This window comes from Lineus longissimus, chromosome 11 (genome assembly GCF_910592395.1).
Source record: "Lineus longissimus chromosome 11, tnLinLong1.2, whole genome shotgun sequence".
Taxonomy (NCBI): Eukaryota; Metazoa; Nemertea; class Pilidiophora; order Heteronemertea; family Lineidae; genus Lineus; species Lineus longissimus.
This window is the reverse complement of record NC_088318.1, coordinates 10,208,680-10,227,880: the sequence shown is the minus strand read 5'-3', so window position 1 is coordinate 10,227,880 and position 19,201 is coordinate 10,208,680. Positions and strand designations below refer to the sequence as shown.

General features: G+C 38.3%; 2 protein-coding genes across 6 annotated transcripts in view; both read left to right on the top strand.

Moving 5' to 3' along the window:
• LOC135495393 (kinesin-like protein KIF28) overlaps positions 1 to 12,902 on the top strand; it is a 76,772-nt gene extending 63,870 nt beyond the window's left edge. For 4 of the 5 annotated variants that reach the window (XM_064783955.1, XM_064783953.1, XM_064783954.1 and 1 more), the window contains one exon: positions 5,058 to 12,902. In XM_064783955.1, the coding sequence (XP_064640025.1) occupies positions 5,058 to 5,180 (123 nt within the window). In that variant the 3' untranslated portion in view covers positions 5,181 to 12,902. The remainder of the gene's footprint in view (positions 1 to 5,057) is intronic. The other variant, XM_064783951.1, reaches the window with a different exon arrangement.
• A 1,499-nt stretch (positions 12,903 to 14,401) lies between these two features.
• On the top strand, positions 14,402 to 16,360 carry LOC135495272 (uncharacterized). Its single transcript, XM_064783736.1, has 3 exons — positions 14,402 to 14,535; positions 14,676 to 14,814; positions 15,965 to 16,360. The coding sequence occupies exons 1-3, from the start codon at positions 14,402 to 14,404 to the stop codon at positions 16,358 to 16,360; spliced, it is 669 nt and encodes a 222-aa protein (XP_064639806.1).
• The last annotated feature ends 2,841 nt before the right edge of the window (positions 16,361 to 19,201 follow it).

Sequence of the window (19,201 nt, the reverse complement as noted above, 5' to 3'; positions counted from 1 at the left end):
AAATATAAACAAACACAATTTCAATTTTTTTTCTTTCCCCTAATATTTTAGTGGTTTTATCGGAATTTATTTGTGTTAGATTGATTATTTTTTAAATATTTTCCAATTTTGAACCACAAGAATTGGAGTGCTTTGCATATGCTAGATAATCAGTTCAATTTTAACTTCCACTTTTCAAATTCATGCATAACCATTCATTCAAAAGTGGCACTGACTGTGCTTTCATTCACATTTTCTCTTCTTAAATCCATCACTGCAAAACCTCTGAAGTGCATCAGTTTCAGTCCAAAGAAAACACTTTATAGGCGTTCAAAGTCCCCCTCTGCTTCAAATGCAGATATAATTGGTTCGATATGAATCCAATAAAAACTCTAATGGTAGGGGTATGAGAATACCCCCTTCCATCTTCTGGGTAGGATTCTTTGAAATGACAGGTTACTTAAAATTCAAATTTTTCCTTGGTAACCAGATGTTGGAGATTCACAGGACATTTAAATGAGTACCCATGAGTGGTATGGAGTGACTATCGGACACATTGCCAAAGTGACCTTGTCTCATGTGTTCTGAAACTGATGAAACTATAACGGGATTTCACGAATGATTCAGCCTACTTTTTACATTTTCCTCGGGCAGTGAAAATGAGCCTTCCCATTTCCTATTTGACAGTCTGACGCAGATAAGTTAGATAGATTCGGCCTGATGAACATTTGGACAATAGGCTCCAACATCTTTTCCAAGAGGACAAAAAACTAGGTCACCAGGTCAATGCGCCCCCATAGTCACATAAATACTACTTCTGTGATTTATGATTAATTTTGATATCTTGTATGCATGGATGTTAACATCGCCTCTGTGTAGTGATGGAGAAGAGAAGTCTTTTTTAATCTATAACAAATTGAATTTACTCATTGTTAACTAAATGACAAACAATCATGATTTTATAATTTTACCATCTTTGTGATCAGACAGTAAGAAATGTTCACTAGAACACTAGAACACTATCTACACAACGCATAACACACACGTTTCTCAGCAAATGACACGTGTGTAAATGTGCATACTGTAGCACACATGTTCTCTGCATATATACAAGTTAACACATGTATCAGTGCGCATACCATAACACATTCTCTGCAATTATACAGGTAAACACATGTGTAAATGTGCATACCATTCTTGTGATTCCCTCGGCTGCAAATGAAAAAAGTTGTCCCGACCAAATTTCTGTCCAAGTTTATGCATGGGTGGCTATTTCAGACCAGTGCAGCATTTGGCTATAATTTTCCACAATGGTCCCCATTCCCAAAATTACAAAAGAATTTAGTTGAAAGAATTGGTGCCTTTTAATTTCTATTGTAATTCCTTAACTTTATTTCAAAAACAACACTTACTTTGATTCAGTTCAGTTTAAGTTCTAAAATCGCTTTTTTAATTTTGCTAGTTTGAAGTATACTTTCAGTGCCTCGGGCATTTTTAGGGGAGTGTTTTAGTTTAGTAGAAGCAAATGTGTAAATCATCAGAGATTTTATTATTCTTGTGAAAATTATGAATTTGGTTTGGTACTCATGAAAGATTTTTGATTTAGCTCTTCTTCAAAAAATGATAAATTCTGAGTAAGTAATCCTTGAAAGTATACTTGATGAGATTTTGCATCATCGTTCTCCATAACTGTCATTATTATGCTACGAAACAAACTCTGCTCTGCTCAGTTGGCATTTTGTGCTTTGGCCTGTCACTGCATTTCACATCAGAATGAGTGTTTTTTATGTTAGATGTGTCACAGACCACAAATAAATGTTGGTCGCCCACTCTCATCTCACCGTGCCTGTCCTACTCCTTGCCAAAATAAACTACAGAACCATATAAAATATCTTTTTGTCAAGGTTTTCATGCATTGATGGAAGGCCTGACAAAGTTACGAGAGCTCATAATACTTGGCAATACTGGCATGTGAAAATCATAGTCATGTAAAATACTTTATTTTCCCAATGTTTTACTTACATATTGTCTTTAGACAGCACCTTTTCTTTGACAAATTTTCCCTGCGTTTTCTAGTTTTGATCAATATTGCAAACACAGGAAAGTTGTTGCTTTAAAACAAGAAGTGCTATCCAAGAACGTGAGAACACTCGGCAAATAAAAATGGCTTCACAACTAAATATGGTGTGATATTGTTGTTGAAAAACCATTGCTTTTGCTATAAGATTCGTAAGACAACACCATTGCAATCATATAAACAGTTCGATATGAAAATATAAACAATAAACAAAGCAACAAGTTCTTTGGGATTTTCTACTTTATTCCCTCTGGCTTTGGTAAATGTGCTTGTCTGAAGGTTGCAATTTCTAAATACTTTTTTGATTCCTTTTCTTCAAAATATGTAATTGCAGTGGTGTTTATTAGTGGATTTAAGTGGTATATGATGAAACTTTTCACCACTACCTTCCCATGAGCGGGATTCCGTTGAAAACTGACTGCCCTAAAAAATCTGATCAGAACAGCCAACGTTTACACTTTTAAACTCCTGTGGGAAGAGCATTCTTAAAAGTATGATATTGACGCAATTAATAATTTAGTTGGATCAAACCTTGATCTGTTTTGTAAAATTGTTGTCATCTTTACACTTTGAGGACTTGAATTATCATGATAAGACAAAAATAAATGTACCAGAATAAAAGCAGTCCCGGTCAGAAGTAATATCACAATCGGTGCATTACCTTCTTACAGTGTAAATGCACTGTACCTCATTTTGGTGACAGTGGTTATGGTTATGCAACAATAACCTGGTTACAGTAATGCAACCAACAACTTGGGGCAGTGCAAAATATGGAAGCAGTCAGAACCCCATTATGACATTTAGTTTGAGGTGTTTTAGAAATGGCTGGAGCTGTCATTTCACCCATAACTTGGCAAGCCGCCTCGGTTTTGGCTTACATTTGAGCTCTAGCCGGGACAACCAACACCAAACTACACAAAAGTCCTTGAGGTCATTTGAGTTTTATGCAATTCACACAATTCAAATGTTCTCATTATGAGCAGACCAATTCATAAGTGTTAACCCTTGATGGGTTGAAATGTTTGATGTTAAAATAAACATTTTTCTGACCAGTTATGAGTCAAAGTTTGAAATGAATGAGTTTTAAGTCCTAAAAGTGTATGGGTCATTCTTGGATTGTAGATTCAGGGGTGTATAAATGTTGGAGTATCATTTATTAAGTAGAATTTTGTTTAGGAGTCAAAACCTCACTAAAATTTAAAGTGTACAACTGAACATGTTTAAATATTTTTTTGGATTAATTGCTTGTAATCTGAGGTTTCCATATAGGTAGGCATAGTTCTGGATACATTGAATGTTATCTGAGTGAGAGTCGATCCTCCACTGTGAGTTCTTTTCCCACTGAAAGGAAAGGGTTTTTGTCTGTATCATATCTGCCTTTACAAGTGCGTCTCGTCTAAAAAGTCTGCAGAAAGTCTTAAGTTAAAACCAAGTGATGCTTGTGAATTGAGAATCATTGCAATTTGATCTTTGTTGGATGTTGCATTCAAAAGAAAGGCTCTCAACAACAACCTATCACATGAACTAGAAAGACATAATTGTAAATCTTGCTGATATCATATGTTTAAAACATTTGCAGTAGATTGCTTTTCGTTTCTATTCTTTAACCACTGCTGAGATTATTGCAAAAATTGTCCCGTCTGCATCTACAATCCAAAATGTTGTTTCAGCCTGTTTAGCGGATACCATATTTCTATCGACTTTGTTTTTAATGCCAAAAACTGAATATTTTCAAACAATTGAATGGAAACTATACCATTTGTTTGACGTGAACTCATTATGGAAATACCATCTGTTTGCCAAATTCTTCAATTGAATATCAACATGTTAAATAAAAATGCCAATTGTTTGCTGAATTTACTCTTCCATGGAAATAAATCTGTCTGGTGAATTCTGCAATGGAAATAGCATTTGTTTGCTGAATTCTTCAATGGAAACATAATTTGTTTGCTGAATTATTCATTGCAAATACCACTTGTTTGCTGAACGCATTTTGTCTTCCATACTGCATTTCCTTACTGGCTTAATTATAGTGGTATCCCTAAAGGGTGTTGTTGTAGATGGTAGATCAATGTATCCAGCACTATGGCACTTTCTAGTTTAGAAACTAGTTAATAATCCTACACGCTCATGCATGGACATATAATGCCAAGTATATAATGTATATATTTCCACATGCAGATATTAGCTGAATATTAGTACTAGTACTAGTAATCAATTAAAAGGCGAACTATTAAAAAATGTCTTCATTTAAAATTATTAGATGTTGATCATAATGTTATAATGAAGATCTGATAAAGTAGTTTCTTTCTATTAATATCGAGTAAATTTAATGACAAAACATGGATATTAATTTTTAAGATTCTGTGACAACGATCATTTCAAATTTATACAATGATAAATACTGAGCATAATAATCTTTACTAAATAGTTACCAACCTACCTCAAGATGGAAGCCATTTTGTTTGTTTTATGACAGATTTTTCCTAGATATCTGCCAATATTTCTCTCTCCTGCATCGTTTTTGTATGTCAATACCTGAAAGCACTTAAGGAATGTGCATTATATAATGTATACGGTACATACATGTTTCGGGGATAAATTATGCTTTTAAAAAGTGGCAAACATTGCCGGAAAATTGGCAATATGCAGCCTGCTCCAAAAGGAACATTTTGCCCAAAAATAGGTACAAAACATTCTATGAGCATCATTTGAATGTCTCCAAGTATTGGCAGCAAAAACAATGCAAGAGAGAGAAATTATTGGTAACGTTGACACTTATGATGACCTTAACTGATTAGTAAAGATTATGTTAAGAAATCACTGTCATCAATAAAACTATAACGACCATGACCTTTGCCCATTGAACATAACCTTCGAGTAACCATGGCAACCAGTTCTGCAACACTGTCGTTTTCAGCTTGAAATCTAATTTGTGCGATTTACCCAAATACTTTGATAACATTCTAATCCTTTCATGTTTATTATTTATTCATTACAGATGCTTCAGGCACAGAAGTTAGCCCAAGCCACAAAAAAATCTAATGGAACAGGGGATGCTGCAAAAGTCACAAACTCTCAAGGTCAAACAAAAGAGGGCAGCAAAGCTTGCAGCATCATGTAAATATCTAATGCAATTGGTTTTGTCAGTCCGGGAAAAAAACTGGATGCTGTATTTTTTGCGAATTTAGCAAAGCTGGATTTAGCCTTAGGTAGGATTGGAGTCATGATGTTAGACCATTGAGGACTGTGGTATTGGTAATGACATCTGGTGCCAGTTGTGGGACATAAGGGCTGTTTAGACGACAGGAAAAAAGCCACATGCGATCCAATTGAATCCGAATGTGATTTGAATTTTTCTTGGCTAAATGCAAAATGATCCGGATCAATGTGGTCCCATCCGGATTAAAAAACACCATCGATCGAGGTAGTTTTAATCTAGATGCATCCGGATACATCCGGATCAAAAGCGTTGTCTTAATCCAAATGGATACTGAATCCGGATTCATTTTACCTGGGCGCATGCGCACTAACATATTTTTTTTAAAAATCTCCACAAGCAATAGGTATTGGAGAGTTCCACATCTACAGAAATGTGTCCGGATGAGACCGGATTACGCCGAGTGTCTTAATGCGCACAATTTTTGAGACCTGAATGTGGTTCGATTGGATCACATCCTTTTACAGGTGGTGTCCATTGGTGGTTAAGCCACAAACTTCACCTTCCTTCTGTCCCCAAGTGTGCCACCAGAGAACTTCTATGCTCTGATGTATGCAGTGTATTAAAATAAATACTTGAAAATGGCTGTATGCAGTCTGACAATGCATGTAAACCCCATTATATTCTATTTGAATTTTTGAATTTTTTCTATGATTGTTTGTGTCCTAAGTAATTTTTGTATGACATCTTTAATACTAACCTGAATCTAATGGGGTGCTTGTGCTTGTGCAGTTCTTGTCTCTTTACCTGGCGCTTTTCCCTCTATTAGAAACTGTTAATAATTGCATTTAATCCATTCTCATTCTCATGAATGCTGGCATTCATCTCATGAATGCAGGCATTCAATTTGAAATTAGGTGTACTAGTTCAGTGTAGAATTGTAAAATAATAGAACTTCTGATATATATTATAACTTGTTATCTGGAGCAGTGATGAGAGTAATAACCGCTTTTGATAGTCAGTGTTGCGATTATTGTTGACTGTGACAGAGAACATCCAAATATTTCTTTTCAATTTGTTTCACAATCCTAACAGATTCAACAGTCCATTGGGCCGGTTCAAAACAAATTTTGTCACTGAACCTTGGCATGTTTCAACTAGGTCAGGGTTCCTTCCAAAAAATATTGAGAAAACTATGAATGCCTCATCGAGGGCAATGGTATGACAGACTATAATTATGTTCAACTTGGTAAAGGAAAGTAAAATTCTTTACCCCTTGAACCCCGCATGACGATAAACCGACCTTTTACTATTGTGATGTATACCCCCAGATTGGTAAAGTAGCCTGGGGTTTTTACGGCGCTGCTGTTCTTGCAATTTGACGAGTACCTCATGGGGAATGATTGCTGCATAGTTTTGTCAGTTTTACAATTTTTTTAGCTCACCTGGGTGAGCTTATGTCATCACATCTTGTCCGTCGATCCGCCAACAATGGTGGCACGTTTGCTCACTGTCGAGTCTCGAGAGTTAAAACTTGGTGTGTGGATGTCTTATGACAGCATGATTTGACACAGAAAAAAATCATCACCATTTTGCCGATGAAAATGCGATGTTGCTGATGTACTTACTTGACCTATTTTCTGGGCTCCATTCGGCCATCTTTGAAAACCTTATTTTGTCAATATCTCATGAACACTGATGGCTAGAACCATGAAATGTTCACTGTCAACACTTCTGATGAGACTACGTGACATAGTAGACGGGTTTTTGATTTGACCTACTTTTGAAGGTCACATAGGTCAAACTCTAAAATTTCAGCGAAGGTGTCACGTTTCATCATTAATTGTCCTAGACTCTTCAAATTTGATATGTAGACATATATTGGGCGTCTGTACAACCGCTAAATCATTCCCAGGTGAGCACCATGTCCCAAGGACATTTCATTTATCAAATCTACTGTGATATAAAGGTCAAAATTACTATGAAAGAGAATCTTACACCAGTTACGATGATTTGAAAACGATGGCTAAGTTAGTTGCAAAGACAGAGTACAATTTATCAGCTCATTCAGCTGCTGGTAGAGGTCATGGGTGAGGCTTTAGTGACAGGATGACCCATTATAAATGTGGCCAAAAAAGTTAAAAGGCAGAAAAGGCTCTCGAAATATCAGGGCAAGACAAGATCAGAAGCAGCAATCTCACACAGGCGGGTCACCCACAGGAGAATAGAGAACGTAATTACCTATCATTTCTCATAATATATGTCACAGAAGAAATGTTTTACACAATTTTTAACAAATAAGTATCAAGGGCAATGGTATAACAGACTCAATGTGGGACTGTTTATAATCAGAAAAGATGTCCTATTGAGGTGAAACAATAATGTTAAGATTGTTAAATATTATAAACTATTTATTTAATTTGGCTTGTCACAAAATGTGTTGTTTAGTGTCGTCCTGTTTAAAGGTTCCTGCTGGTTGGGATATACCCAATTGATAGATGTCCCATTTATATTATGATTTGAAAAGAGTTGAATACCTTCTAAAACAAAACACAGGGATGAGCTTGCTTTCGACAAAAAGTTAAATGCCGTTAAAATTTCGACAAAAAATTAATGGTGATCAATCCTTTCGTTTGCAGATGATCCTGTGATGCATGATCCCAGAAACCGTACTGGTATGGAGGTTGCACTCTCTATCTATTTTATTTTTTCTTATAACATGTTAGAGTTTGGTTTTACAATGCAGTGTACTAAAATCCTCACGTAATGAGTTACAATAATCTACGAAATGTATGATAAACATGCTTGCAATAACACCTAATTAAAGCGAATTATCTAACATCAACATTGTGATCAACAAAATTCATTTCATTAATCTTCTCACGGCATGAATGTGGCAGATCTCATTTCCAAATCAATTCTCCAAAAACTATTAGTTTTGTTGATGGAAGAGTGTTTCAATATAAGGCTACGCTAGCACTGAAAAAGTAAAGAAAGATCAAACGGCTCTAAATAGATGTTCATTTGAAAATGAACCAACAGGTTCTGGAGCATACATGAAGAATTGCATCCTGAAGAAATCGCGGTAATGTGCGCTTCTCGGCCCTAAAATTACTTCTCCGCTGGCACTTCACCAAATGAGGGCAAATGTCTCAGAGTGGAGAAGCGATCATTAGCACCTGATATCCTCAAGATGGAAGATTTGCTGACTTTGTCAGTGCTGGCATTATCTCAAGACATTTCTCCTGTGAATCGGGTTAACAAAAAGTAAGCCTCTTTATTGGATATTTCAATGATGTCTTCAATTCATGTTGGTGGACACCATCAATGAGGAGCAGTGAGATAATGCCCAATATCCTCAGCTATCAAACATGTCAAATCAAGAAAGTTACCAAATGATCAATGAGCCACTCCTAAAACAGGCACTGCATTGTAATATTAGTTTGAAATTCCTGTCTTATATCATTATAAATTTTGTTCAAGACTGTCATTTTAATATCATCAATGAGTCATATCAATCCAATCGCATTCTAAATGTGCAAAAAATGTATGCAAATGCACCATGTCAATCTTGAACAAAATCACTAGTTGCACATAAAAATCATAACAAAATCCCTAAGAGATTTCGATCAAGCTTTAGTATCTGCTATAAAAAAGCTTTTTTTAAATAACGTATATCACAGCGCAGACATGTAGCAACATGCAAACTAGCTTACCTTTTCAAAATGGGCAAAAATAAAAAGTAAACAGACATGTTCGTTATTGATACCAAGTATAGAATCTCTGATCAATACTTACTTATACCTATCTCTTGTAGATTCTTCCTGTTTAATGTATGTTGCCTCATATCCTTGGTATCCATTATTAGATTTTATTCCTCCAATACATAAAAACCTCGCTGACAAAGACTATGCCCGTCGAAATGTTTTACTGCCTTTGCTGTTTTCTCCTTACCAAAATAAATATCGTTCTCATATACATGTCTGCTCAACCTCTTACCTAACTTTAAACTTTGATCCCCCTCCGAACAATTGAATATTTCAATAACTCCAGTTAACTTTGCCTAAACTTTCTTAGAAATTTTCCAAACCTTTGTCCATAACTGTCCTCCATGCCAGTGTTGTTTCACAGGATCCTATCTGTTGCACCATTTCATATTTATACTGACAATAATTTCACTGCTCTAAGACCAGTTCGGAATATTCAATTCTAGCTAGTTATCCCACCAAACGAGTTCGGTAGCGTTATAGGATGCCCTTCGTGCGTGCGTCTGACTGAGGCAATTACTCATAGGACTGTAGTCGGATTCGTTTCAAATTTCTGATTGATTGGGGTGTCGAGGTTAGGTAGGTGCCTAGGGATTTTTGACCCAATCTGATATCACATATGGCCACCAGGCGGCCATCTTGGGTTTCACATTCCAACTGTTACTGTAAAAGGAGTCATCAGATGAGCCTTGAATTTTCTGCAGAGTGATAGGGTGGGATGGGAGAGGTGTTGTATAGATTTTTGGCCAGAACTAATAGCCAGTATATCTGCCATCTTGGAATACACATTCCGAACTGTCACTGCAGAACTCGTCATCCGATGTGCTTTAATTTTCTACAGAGTGATGGGCTGGGGTTGGAGAGGTGCTGTATAGACTTTGACCCAGATCCGATAGCCGTTATGGCCACGAGAGGGCCATCTTGGATTTCGCATTCCGGACTGTAACTGCAGAACGAGTCAGGCGATGGGGTAGAATATTCTGTGGTGTGTTGGGTTGGGGTGAGAGAGGTACCATATCAGCTTTGGGCCTGTTCCGATATCTGGAATTGCCGCCAGGTGGCCACTTTGGTTTTTTGTATTCTGGACACTTAACAGCTGAATGAGTGTTGGGCATCACTATTCTCTTGCACGATGGGGTGGGGTGGGAGAGAAGTGCCCTATTGACTTTGGCCCCAATCAGGAAGGTCCCCTTCGCTTAAGCCATGATCCGATGTGGCAGTCAGGTTGAAGTTTTAGATTTTGCACTGTGCATTGTAACTGCTGAACTACTCGCCTGATGGGCTTTCAGTTTCCAATGGCATGATGGGGTGAAGTGGGAGGGCTACACTCACTAGGCGCAGGTGCCCTGTGTTATTTCCCCTGTCATGCAATGATTGATATTTTCAAGGTCATACCATCTTCTATTCTGTGCTCCTTTGGTGGGACTAGCTTTGCTTTGTGTTGCTCTAGTTATTATGCACTTAACGCTATTAAACTTGGGCAATTAGGATGAGATAATGGGTTGGAAACCAAGTTGTCAGATGGCCACAAAGTATGTTCTGGTGGGCCTTTGTTTAGAATTCGTAGGAAAGAATCTAGTCTTAGATCAGTGAAACTAGAGTATTTCGCTGCACATCAATATGCCACGCTACTTTAATGTAAGATATGTCTTTTTACGCACATTAATTGAGATAATCAGGGATGTGGTATAAGTAACACGAACCGGTTTAAAAACTTGTGTCAAACCGAATTGGCTGAAATTCACTTAGATGCAAACTGTGTGTTCGATACCATAGCTTGGGTCCAAGAAATGCTCGAGTCTTCTCGTCTGGGACAATGTACGTACAATACAACAAATACAAAAATGTGATCATCAAAATCAAAAGTGCACCAAATCTCTAGTCTTTTTCTTGTTGTTAACAAATTCATTGCCGATCACAGTAACAAGGTTTCATCAACTACCTCTACTGTACGCTACATATCATTACATGGCCGATTGTGGGTTACTGTAACTATCAAATATTTCAATAGCCAGGAGCTTCTAGTCCAATTGGTGGCCTTTAGGTGAACAATATCAACAGTCCCCCTCCTCCCCACAAATGGCGTAAATTTGCCAATGGTGGCAGGTTTCCTATTTTACTGGTGACATCAACTTTAAACTTGGTACATATGTAGTCCTATGTTTTGAAACCTTGCTGACTAAATTTCGGTCTGGTTTGATTCCTGGCGTGGCCAGGAGGGCTTGATCATAGGTAAACTTTTATCATATATAATAAACTACCTGGGAGCACAATGGCCCTGGCCATTTCATTTTTAAAGATACAAATGGTTTGGTCAATTTATATTTGCACTACCATGTTTTAAATGAAAGCCTTACCAAAACAGTTTGGAGGGAAGTGGTTGAATCTTGTTGAGACTATTTCGTCCGAATATTTCATATGCTGATCTCTGGACGCTCTCACTCGAAGTGCACCTTATCGTGTCAGCAGAGAAGGCAGTGCTTTCAAGTAATGCACTGGGGGTAATGTGTAAATATGCAGCACATCACGAACATTTAAGAGTGCTCGGCGTTAGCCTTACAAGGGAATGTATATTTGACCTGTCAGCTGTAGTTAGTGGTACAAGATCCTGACTGATTTTTACGGATTTGAATTTTTTGCAAATAATTGTGCTTGTAAAAATGTGATATCGTTTTATTTATACAAATGTCCACCGTCCAATAGTGCCTTGTAATGTGTATTGTGAAGTCCAGAATATTTTATACATTTAATTTTGTGTTTGAAAATAATAATTGCCGTCCAGTTGATATTAAAATTTGGCTGCGCTCCTTTTGCATGTTTAGGCCTAACTTGTCACATATTATAGTGTGTCCAATTTTATTTTGAGATCATTATCAAGTTTGATTAAGAGAGGTAGCTGCCTTGATGTGTACAGCATTATAGACAGTGTCTGTTGATAATGGCACTTAAACTGATACTGCAGGGTTTGTAATATAAAATGTGATGATTTTTCACTTCATTTTTTTGTTTTTAACTAATGAAGTGAAAGGAATAATAAAGACTCTTGATTATACATGTAGATATAATGTGTATATAACGGGATGTTTTCCTCTGCAAAAGATGTCTGTGATATTGTAAACTGTTTTAAAGGCCTATGCCATTCATCCAAAATATTAGAATTTGTGACTTTAAGATTTTTCAGTAATGTGAATACATGTTAAATATAAGATATCAACATTACTGTGGAGTACACCGGTACTCTCTTCAGTCCCAATTACATTTGTCATCTATATCCGTGTAAACTACATTCAACCTGCATGATTGTTCCGACCATGGTGTACATCACATTCATGTGCCATGTGTGAGCTGTACGCAGCCAGTGTGCAAGCAGCTTGCAGTTCACACAGCTTTAGGGCGTAGATTCTGTGCAACTAATTCGGACAAAGCAGAGGGTATGTCAATTGTGACTGGGACTTTACGTCAGTTTTCATCCCGTTGCAAGTACTTACAATCAAAATGAATGGGACAGGCCTTTCATATGGGAGTCCTAATTATATACTGTGTTGTTAACATGTGTAACAAGGCCGTATTTTAGGATCACTTTGATGTAGCACCTTGATCAGGCCTTAGAAAGGCATGATTTTTAATATCATTATTATTAATTTTCCAATATCATGATAATAAGTATGTACCAGTCCTGATATTTTCATTGTTTTCATTGATATTTTGCTGTGATGTCAATAGGACAATATTTTGGTCTGTTCAATCCAAGTTAATGTAATTATGCATATATTGTAACTTAATCCATCCATTGTAAATAAAAATGATAATTATCATTTGTGAGTCCATTGTAAATAATCCATGATTATATTGCATAAAATAAAAAAAATCCATGTAATTAAGAGGACATATCATTAAAGGCTTATTTTATGAAATGATATATTCTTTCTTGTGTTATTTCTGCCAACAACAGAAGCGCCCTTATGACTAGGGCTGTTTCAACCAGATATCTGCATGTCCATAAATATGGCATTCTCATACAACCCATAACTAGGATCCCCAAGGAGCAATGAATTAGGGACACCCTGTATAGTAGCAATAAGGAAAACAGGGGACTCCCTCCATTGTAAGTAGCCACAAGGGAGACATTTATTGCCAAAGTAAGATCAGCCAAGTGTTTGTCCTGTGACTGGCTATGCTGACCTTGGAGAGAACTGGACACCGAGGACATCAAGCAGGCCTGTTTCCTGAACTCAAATACTAAATGTTATTGATTCACTGTAAAGATATTAAGAAGACAAACAAAATGATACCTTATTCAGCTCTGAACTCCTAAAGACAAAGGAGATACAAAGCATTTTGTCTAAGAGACAAAATTAATTATCTAATTTCCCGTGCTATGGCCTGATGGTGAGCATTCTTTGTCTAAACTCTGTACACACTGACAACATTTTGGGTAACATGTTAGGAAACATGTTGTCCAGGTGCGATGTTATCGAAAATGAAAGCAGTGTGTACATTTCGGAAACATTCGATAACATGTTGTCCAAATGTTGCTCAAATGTTGTAGAAATAATACAAAATCAATTTTGTTGCTGAGATGCTAATGATGTTGTCGAGGTTTATCCAATCAGAAATAGGCCACAAATCACATGATCTACCTGAAGCCATGTAATGTAGTCAAAATAGCAGCCTCCAGCAAGGAATGGTTATTGAGTGAAGTGGAACAACTACTTATCGCAGTATGGGAAAGTTGCATTGTGCCTGTTTATGGGATGACAGTAGACAGGAGACAGTGGTAGGCCCCATGCTGGTCTCTCATATATATCCATGGTCTTGTCCACACTCTTTTCTCATCTTTACGTCTTCTTTGCCGTCTTTCAATCAGGATACGTAAAATTATGACAGAGCCCCCGACAATACATCTTCTTCTCTTGGAATCTTCCATTGTTTATGAATTTCCGTCCCAAAACCTCATTTTCTCAGAAACATCCGATAACAAGTTGCCCAACATGTTGTCGAATGTTGTCATGTGTATACAGGGCCAAATTTTTGTTGAGATGTTTCCGAAAATGTTGTCAGTGTGTAACATTTCGGAAACATCTCGGCAACACACCTGGGCAACAAAAATTTGGCCCTGTATACACATGAAAACAGTTCGACAACATGTTAGGCAACTTGTTGTCGAATGTTTCCGCGAAATGATGATTTTGGAGGGTATATTTTGGAGGGAAATTCATAAACAATGGAATATTCCAAGAGAAGAAGATGTATTGTCGGTGGCTCTGCCATTTTATGTATCCTGATTGAAAGATGGCGAAGAAGACGTAAAGATGAGAAAAGTGTGTGGACAAGACCATGGATATATATGAGAGACCAGCTGTTCTCCTGAAGGAATTAAGATTGGTGGACAAGCCCTCATACAAGAATTTCCTCAGGATGGATGAACCAGCATTTGAGGAGCTCCTACACAAAGTTGGGCCTCTCATAACTAAGCAAGACGCCCATCTGAGGGACTCCATTCCGGCTGCCGAAAGGCTGGCCTTAACGCTACGGTTCCTTGCATCAGGTGAGTGATTCAAAACTTGGAAGAATAAACTATTTCCGAAGTTCAGAATTTATCTTATGTTCCACTGATCATTGTTATAAAATTGTACTATTTTTGAGCTAACTCTTGTAGCCAATCTGCATTCTCCCAAAATCAAAAGTGAAGGGACATAAAAATTCTCTTTTCAGGTGATTCATTCACAAGTCTCCAGTATTTGTACTGGATACCGAAGTCAACTATATCAGCAATTGTTCCAGAGGTTTGCGAGGCGATATTTCAAGTACTTGTGGATGAGTACCTCAAGGTAAATTCCCTGATCAAATTATGATTGATACACGGTTTCCATACAGGTCATCCTGAGGAAATCTCATCACCGACGGAGGGGAGTGCAGTAAGCATCCCTGATTTCCTAAAGATGATTTTATGAGAGACGCAGTGGGACTGCAAATAAAGTAAATGGTAAGTTACCCAAATGCATCCTGAGGAAATCAGGTGTTCTTCTTACAATCCTATTCCCACACCTCTTGGGCTAATGAATGCTTAGTACTGTCTGTCCGAGAATGCCCTGATTTCCTCAGGATGCCCAGTGAAGAAAACAAATAGCATGGATATACAAACTAAAGTTTATTTTTCTGCTGCTATAAAATATTATATGTCAACCTAACACTGACCATGTTTGGCATTCTACGTTTGTAATCGAGATTCACACTTTTTAGATTTCTTAAAACCGAGAATTGGACCGAAACTTATATAAGGGTACATATGTACAACAACATTCAACTCAATAGGTCTAACGGACGGCGGCGACGACGGACGCCTCGCCAAGGCAAAAGCTTACCTCTCTGAGATTTACAGCGACATATAAATCATTTGTGAGTCAGATAACGAGGGTGATGGAGAGGCAGACGGAGAAGGAGACGGAGAGGGGGATTGGCCTCCTTGAAAAGGAGAGGGAGTACGAAACATCTCCGTCCTCCTGCCAGGTGGCTCAAATGGTCTTATTGTTGGGACACTTTGAGCCACGCTTCTAGCAGGAGGGTGCGAGAGCAGCATTTGCATGGGCATGGTACACTCAAAAATTACTGTTTGAATTTTGTGTTTCACAAATTTCTTCAATCTTGCATCAGAAATGGTTTTTAATTCTGAAGATAGATATTGTCCAAAGATGTCATCGGCACATTGTGTCTTTTCCACCTAGACCTCAGGAATTGTAGCTCTTTCTAGAGCCTTCGTGGCTCTGTGAAGGAGGTTATTTTCACTTCCTTCTAGTCGTCGCTTCTTACTCATTCTTTTGCCTTTCTTAGGTTTCTTTATGGAACGTCGAATTTCTGGCAGCTCTTCATCATCATCTTCATCATTCCCCTCTACAAATCCATCAGCAAGATCGTCCACTACCTCAGTTTCCTCTGCCTCATAAGCCTAAAATAAAAAACATTTTCTATATATCATTTCAGGTACCTCAATCAGCAGAAGAATGGGAAGAGAAAGCAAATGAGTTCGAGACACGATGGCAGTTCTTCAATTGCATTGGCGCCATTGATGGGAAGCATATTGTAATACAGGCCCCAGCCAACAGTGGGTCGTATTACTTTAATTATAAAGGGACATATAGCATTGTACTCCTAGCCCTGGTTGATGCTGATTACAAGTTCACATATGTAGATGTTGGACAAAATGGTCGAGCTTCAGATGGGGGTGTGTACAAGACCTCAACGCTTGCAAAAGCCTTAGAAACGGGAGAACTTAACATTACATCGAAGTGCCAACTTCCTGGAACAGACAAACTGGTGCCATATGTGTTTGTAGGAGACGATGCCTTCCCTTTGAATAATGGTATGATGAAGCCATAAAAGAAATGCCCTCTAACGAAGCAGCCGAGGATTTTTAACTATCGACTCAGCAGGGCCAGACGCATTTCTGAGAATGCTTTTGGCATACTGGCCAATCGTTTCAGAGTTTTCATGAAACCGATAGCACCTGAGGCAAAAAAAGTGGAGAGCATGGTCTTGGCATGTGTCACGCTTCACAATTTTCTTCGAGCGAAACCGAGTTGTCGCCGTTTGTACACCCCAAGAGGAAGCTTTGATCATGAAGACACTAATGCCGGAGATTTCACTGACGGTAGCTGGAGGCCAGAACAACTGGCACCTGGAGCTGTCGCAAAGGAACCAGAACCAAAAGGACTAACTGATATTACAGGCAACATGCGGGGGAGGCAGTTAGACATAGGGAAAAGAATCAGAGATGTCTTGTGTGACCACTTCAATTTGGAAGCTGGTGCAGTCCCTTGGCAGGACAAAATGCTGGAAACTGGAGTTGAATGGAAATAGGCTAACCTGTGACTGACTTGTCAGATTCGACCTTGTTGCTGTTCGCTTTCCAGCAATTTCCTCTAAAAAATACATTTGGTCATAGTGAACCCAGTTGACTTTGGTTACATCCTCAGTGCCGGCTCCACTGCTCATTGATGCCATCTTCTTATTTTTTTCTCGGTTGTGCTGGGCCTGAAGTGACTTCATCTTTTTGTTTACTTCATCAACTGAAATGGAAAAAAAGTTATTGTTCTTGTTATGTATAGCCCTTAAATATATAAGAAAATACAACAACAAAACTTTAGCCTGTATAGTCTGCATTATTCTTGATTACGTTTTTACACTGTGCTGTACAACATGCCGTCAGAGTTGGAGTTTACAATGTAGAAAATAAATATGACTACCATCAAAAATAGTGAAAGACCAAAAATGTAGTACCACTCCCAGTGTTCTCCACAAGCATGACATGGCTTTTGTTAGGGTGACCCACCCTACATTTCTGTACCTTGGCATTTTACCAGCCTACTTTGGAAGTAGCCACCCTATTAACCTATATTGTCGAAAAAATAATTGAAACCACTGCACTGGCACTGGGCTGGGATGGTCTTTATCTGTTTTTGCTACCATACATGTAGCCATAATTCTACAGTATAATATATGGTAGCATTAGCAATACCTTGGCTGTGCATTATTATAGGCCTACATAGGCTGGGTCTATTTGGCAAGCCGCTCGCCGAACAGGCATCTTTTTTGGAGAGCCGCTTGCCAAACAGCACTAAAAAGCCACCCTGTTCGGCCAGCCGGGCTTGCCAAACAGAGCAAAATTTCTTTCCTCTTTGGCAAGCCGATGAATAAACCATGCCTACTCATGAATATGCATAATGGCGTATTGATCTGAAAATGGTCTGTTACAGTGGTTTTTCCTTTAGAGTAACCAAATTCCTCTGAAGCGAAATGACGGCAATGACACTCGGTTGCCGAGTGCGTACGTTCGATCATTGAAGTTTTGTGGTTCCCACCATGTTTGCAGCACCAACGTACATAAGCATATTTCAGCCTCGGGTCATATCTGTCCTCGTCGGTTTTGCGGCGAGCGTTGGCGGCCTGAGTGGTCCTCGAGCTTTTTCTTTCGAAAACAGTGAAGCTTGTCTCTTGATATTCATCAAGAGCTTTCACCAAATCTTCAAAAGAGCCATACGAAGCCCCCACGTGCAACTTTTCTACTGACGAAATCGGCAAAGGTGGCGAGGGCTCTGCCATTTTTTCCCTTCTCCCTTTCCAGCCTCACTTACTTGAGCTTCTCCAGCGCATTACTAACTTATGAATATGGGCAGAGACATGTATTCATCCACGACCGGAAGTGAGTCACATAGAGCTTATCAAAATGTCAAGTTGTGGTAAATACATGGCTGGGATGGACCAAAGTGGAATTAATTCTCAATCTGTGGTTGATTCTTAATCTACAGAGTCAGGCCATCACAGAAATATGCTTTTTGATAATATATTTAAGAAAATGTGGTCTCTCTATGTTTTAATAGAGGACTCTGGCCATATTAATGAGCCCTTGGGCATTTATAAATATTAATGAGTTCGGCTCTCCATTCAGGACAAAAAAATATCGCTGTTTGGTAAGCCGGGCTTGCCAAATAGTCACTTCCTTATAAATATTGTACATGTATTAACTGTAGTGTAGGCCTACTACTATAATAGTGCATGTACAGTACACATATCACATGTATGTGACTGAAATGTTGATGAAAAAACACATGGTAAACTCACCTGATGTTTCAAATTTTGTAGCTATTTCTAGAATAGCCTAATAATCGCTACTAAACGAGTTACACTATTTGACGCATGTATTTTGTGACAAAAATCAAGCAATACCCAGCCAAGAGTAATGATAGCCATTAGAATAGAATAACGATTTTGGGCGCAATCCGAAATCCAAGATGGCCGTCAATTGGCATCTTGGATTTTTAGCATTCCGACCTATAACTCCAGAAGCACTTGTACGGCACGGGAGCTGATATTTCTGTGGTATGATCGCCTATGGTAAGGGAGGTGCTGTATAATATTCTGGCCCCACCTGATATCCAATATGGCCTCCAGGCCACCATCTTGTTATGTATTAATCATGAATTAATCAAAAATGGGCTTGCCAGCTGCTGTTGTGGAAACCAAAGACCTTTCTCCACATTTGGATTTCATGCCGCGTAATCGCCAATATGCAAAATGCATTTCATCATCATCATCATCATTATGCCCAAGCTCAACGAAGTTGAGGTGGGGCATTATGTTTTCAGCTGATTTCCCTGTCCGCTGCCGCAACCTATTCCGGACTCAAGAACCGGTGGCCAGATTGATCTGTAATTTCTTAAG

What these genes read in the sequence shown, in the direction of transcription:
- LOC135495272 (XM_064783736.1), top strand. Translation starts at nt 14,402, where the DNA reads ATGGATGAACCAGCATTTGAGGAGCTCCTACACAAAGTTGGGCCTCTC. An exon ending in CGGTTCCTTGCATCAGGTGA is followed by an intron (nt 14,536 to 14,675) that starts GTGATTCAAAAC and finishes TCAAAAGTGAAG; the next exon opens with GGACATAAAAATTCTCTTTT. An exon ending in TTGTGGATGAGTACCTCAAG is followed by an intron (nt 14,815 to 15,964) that starts GTAAATTCCCTG and finishes ATATCATTTCAG; the next exon opens with GTACCTCAATCAGCAGAAGA.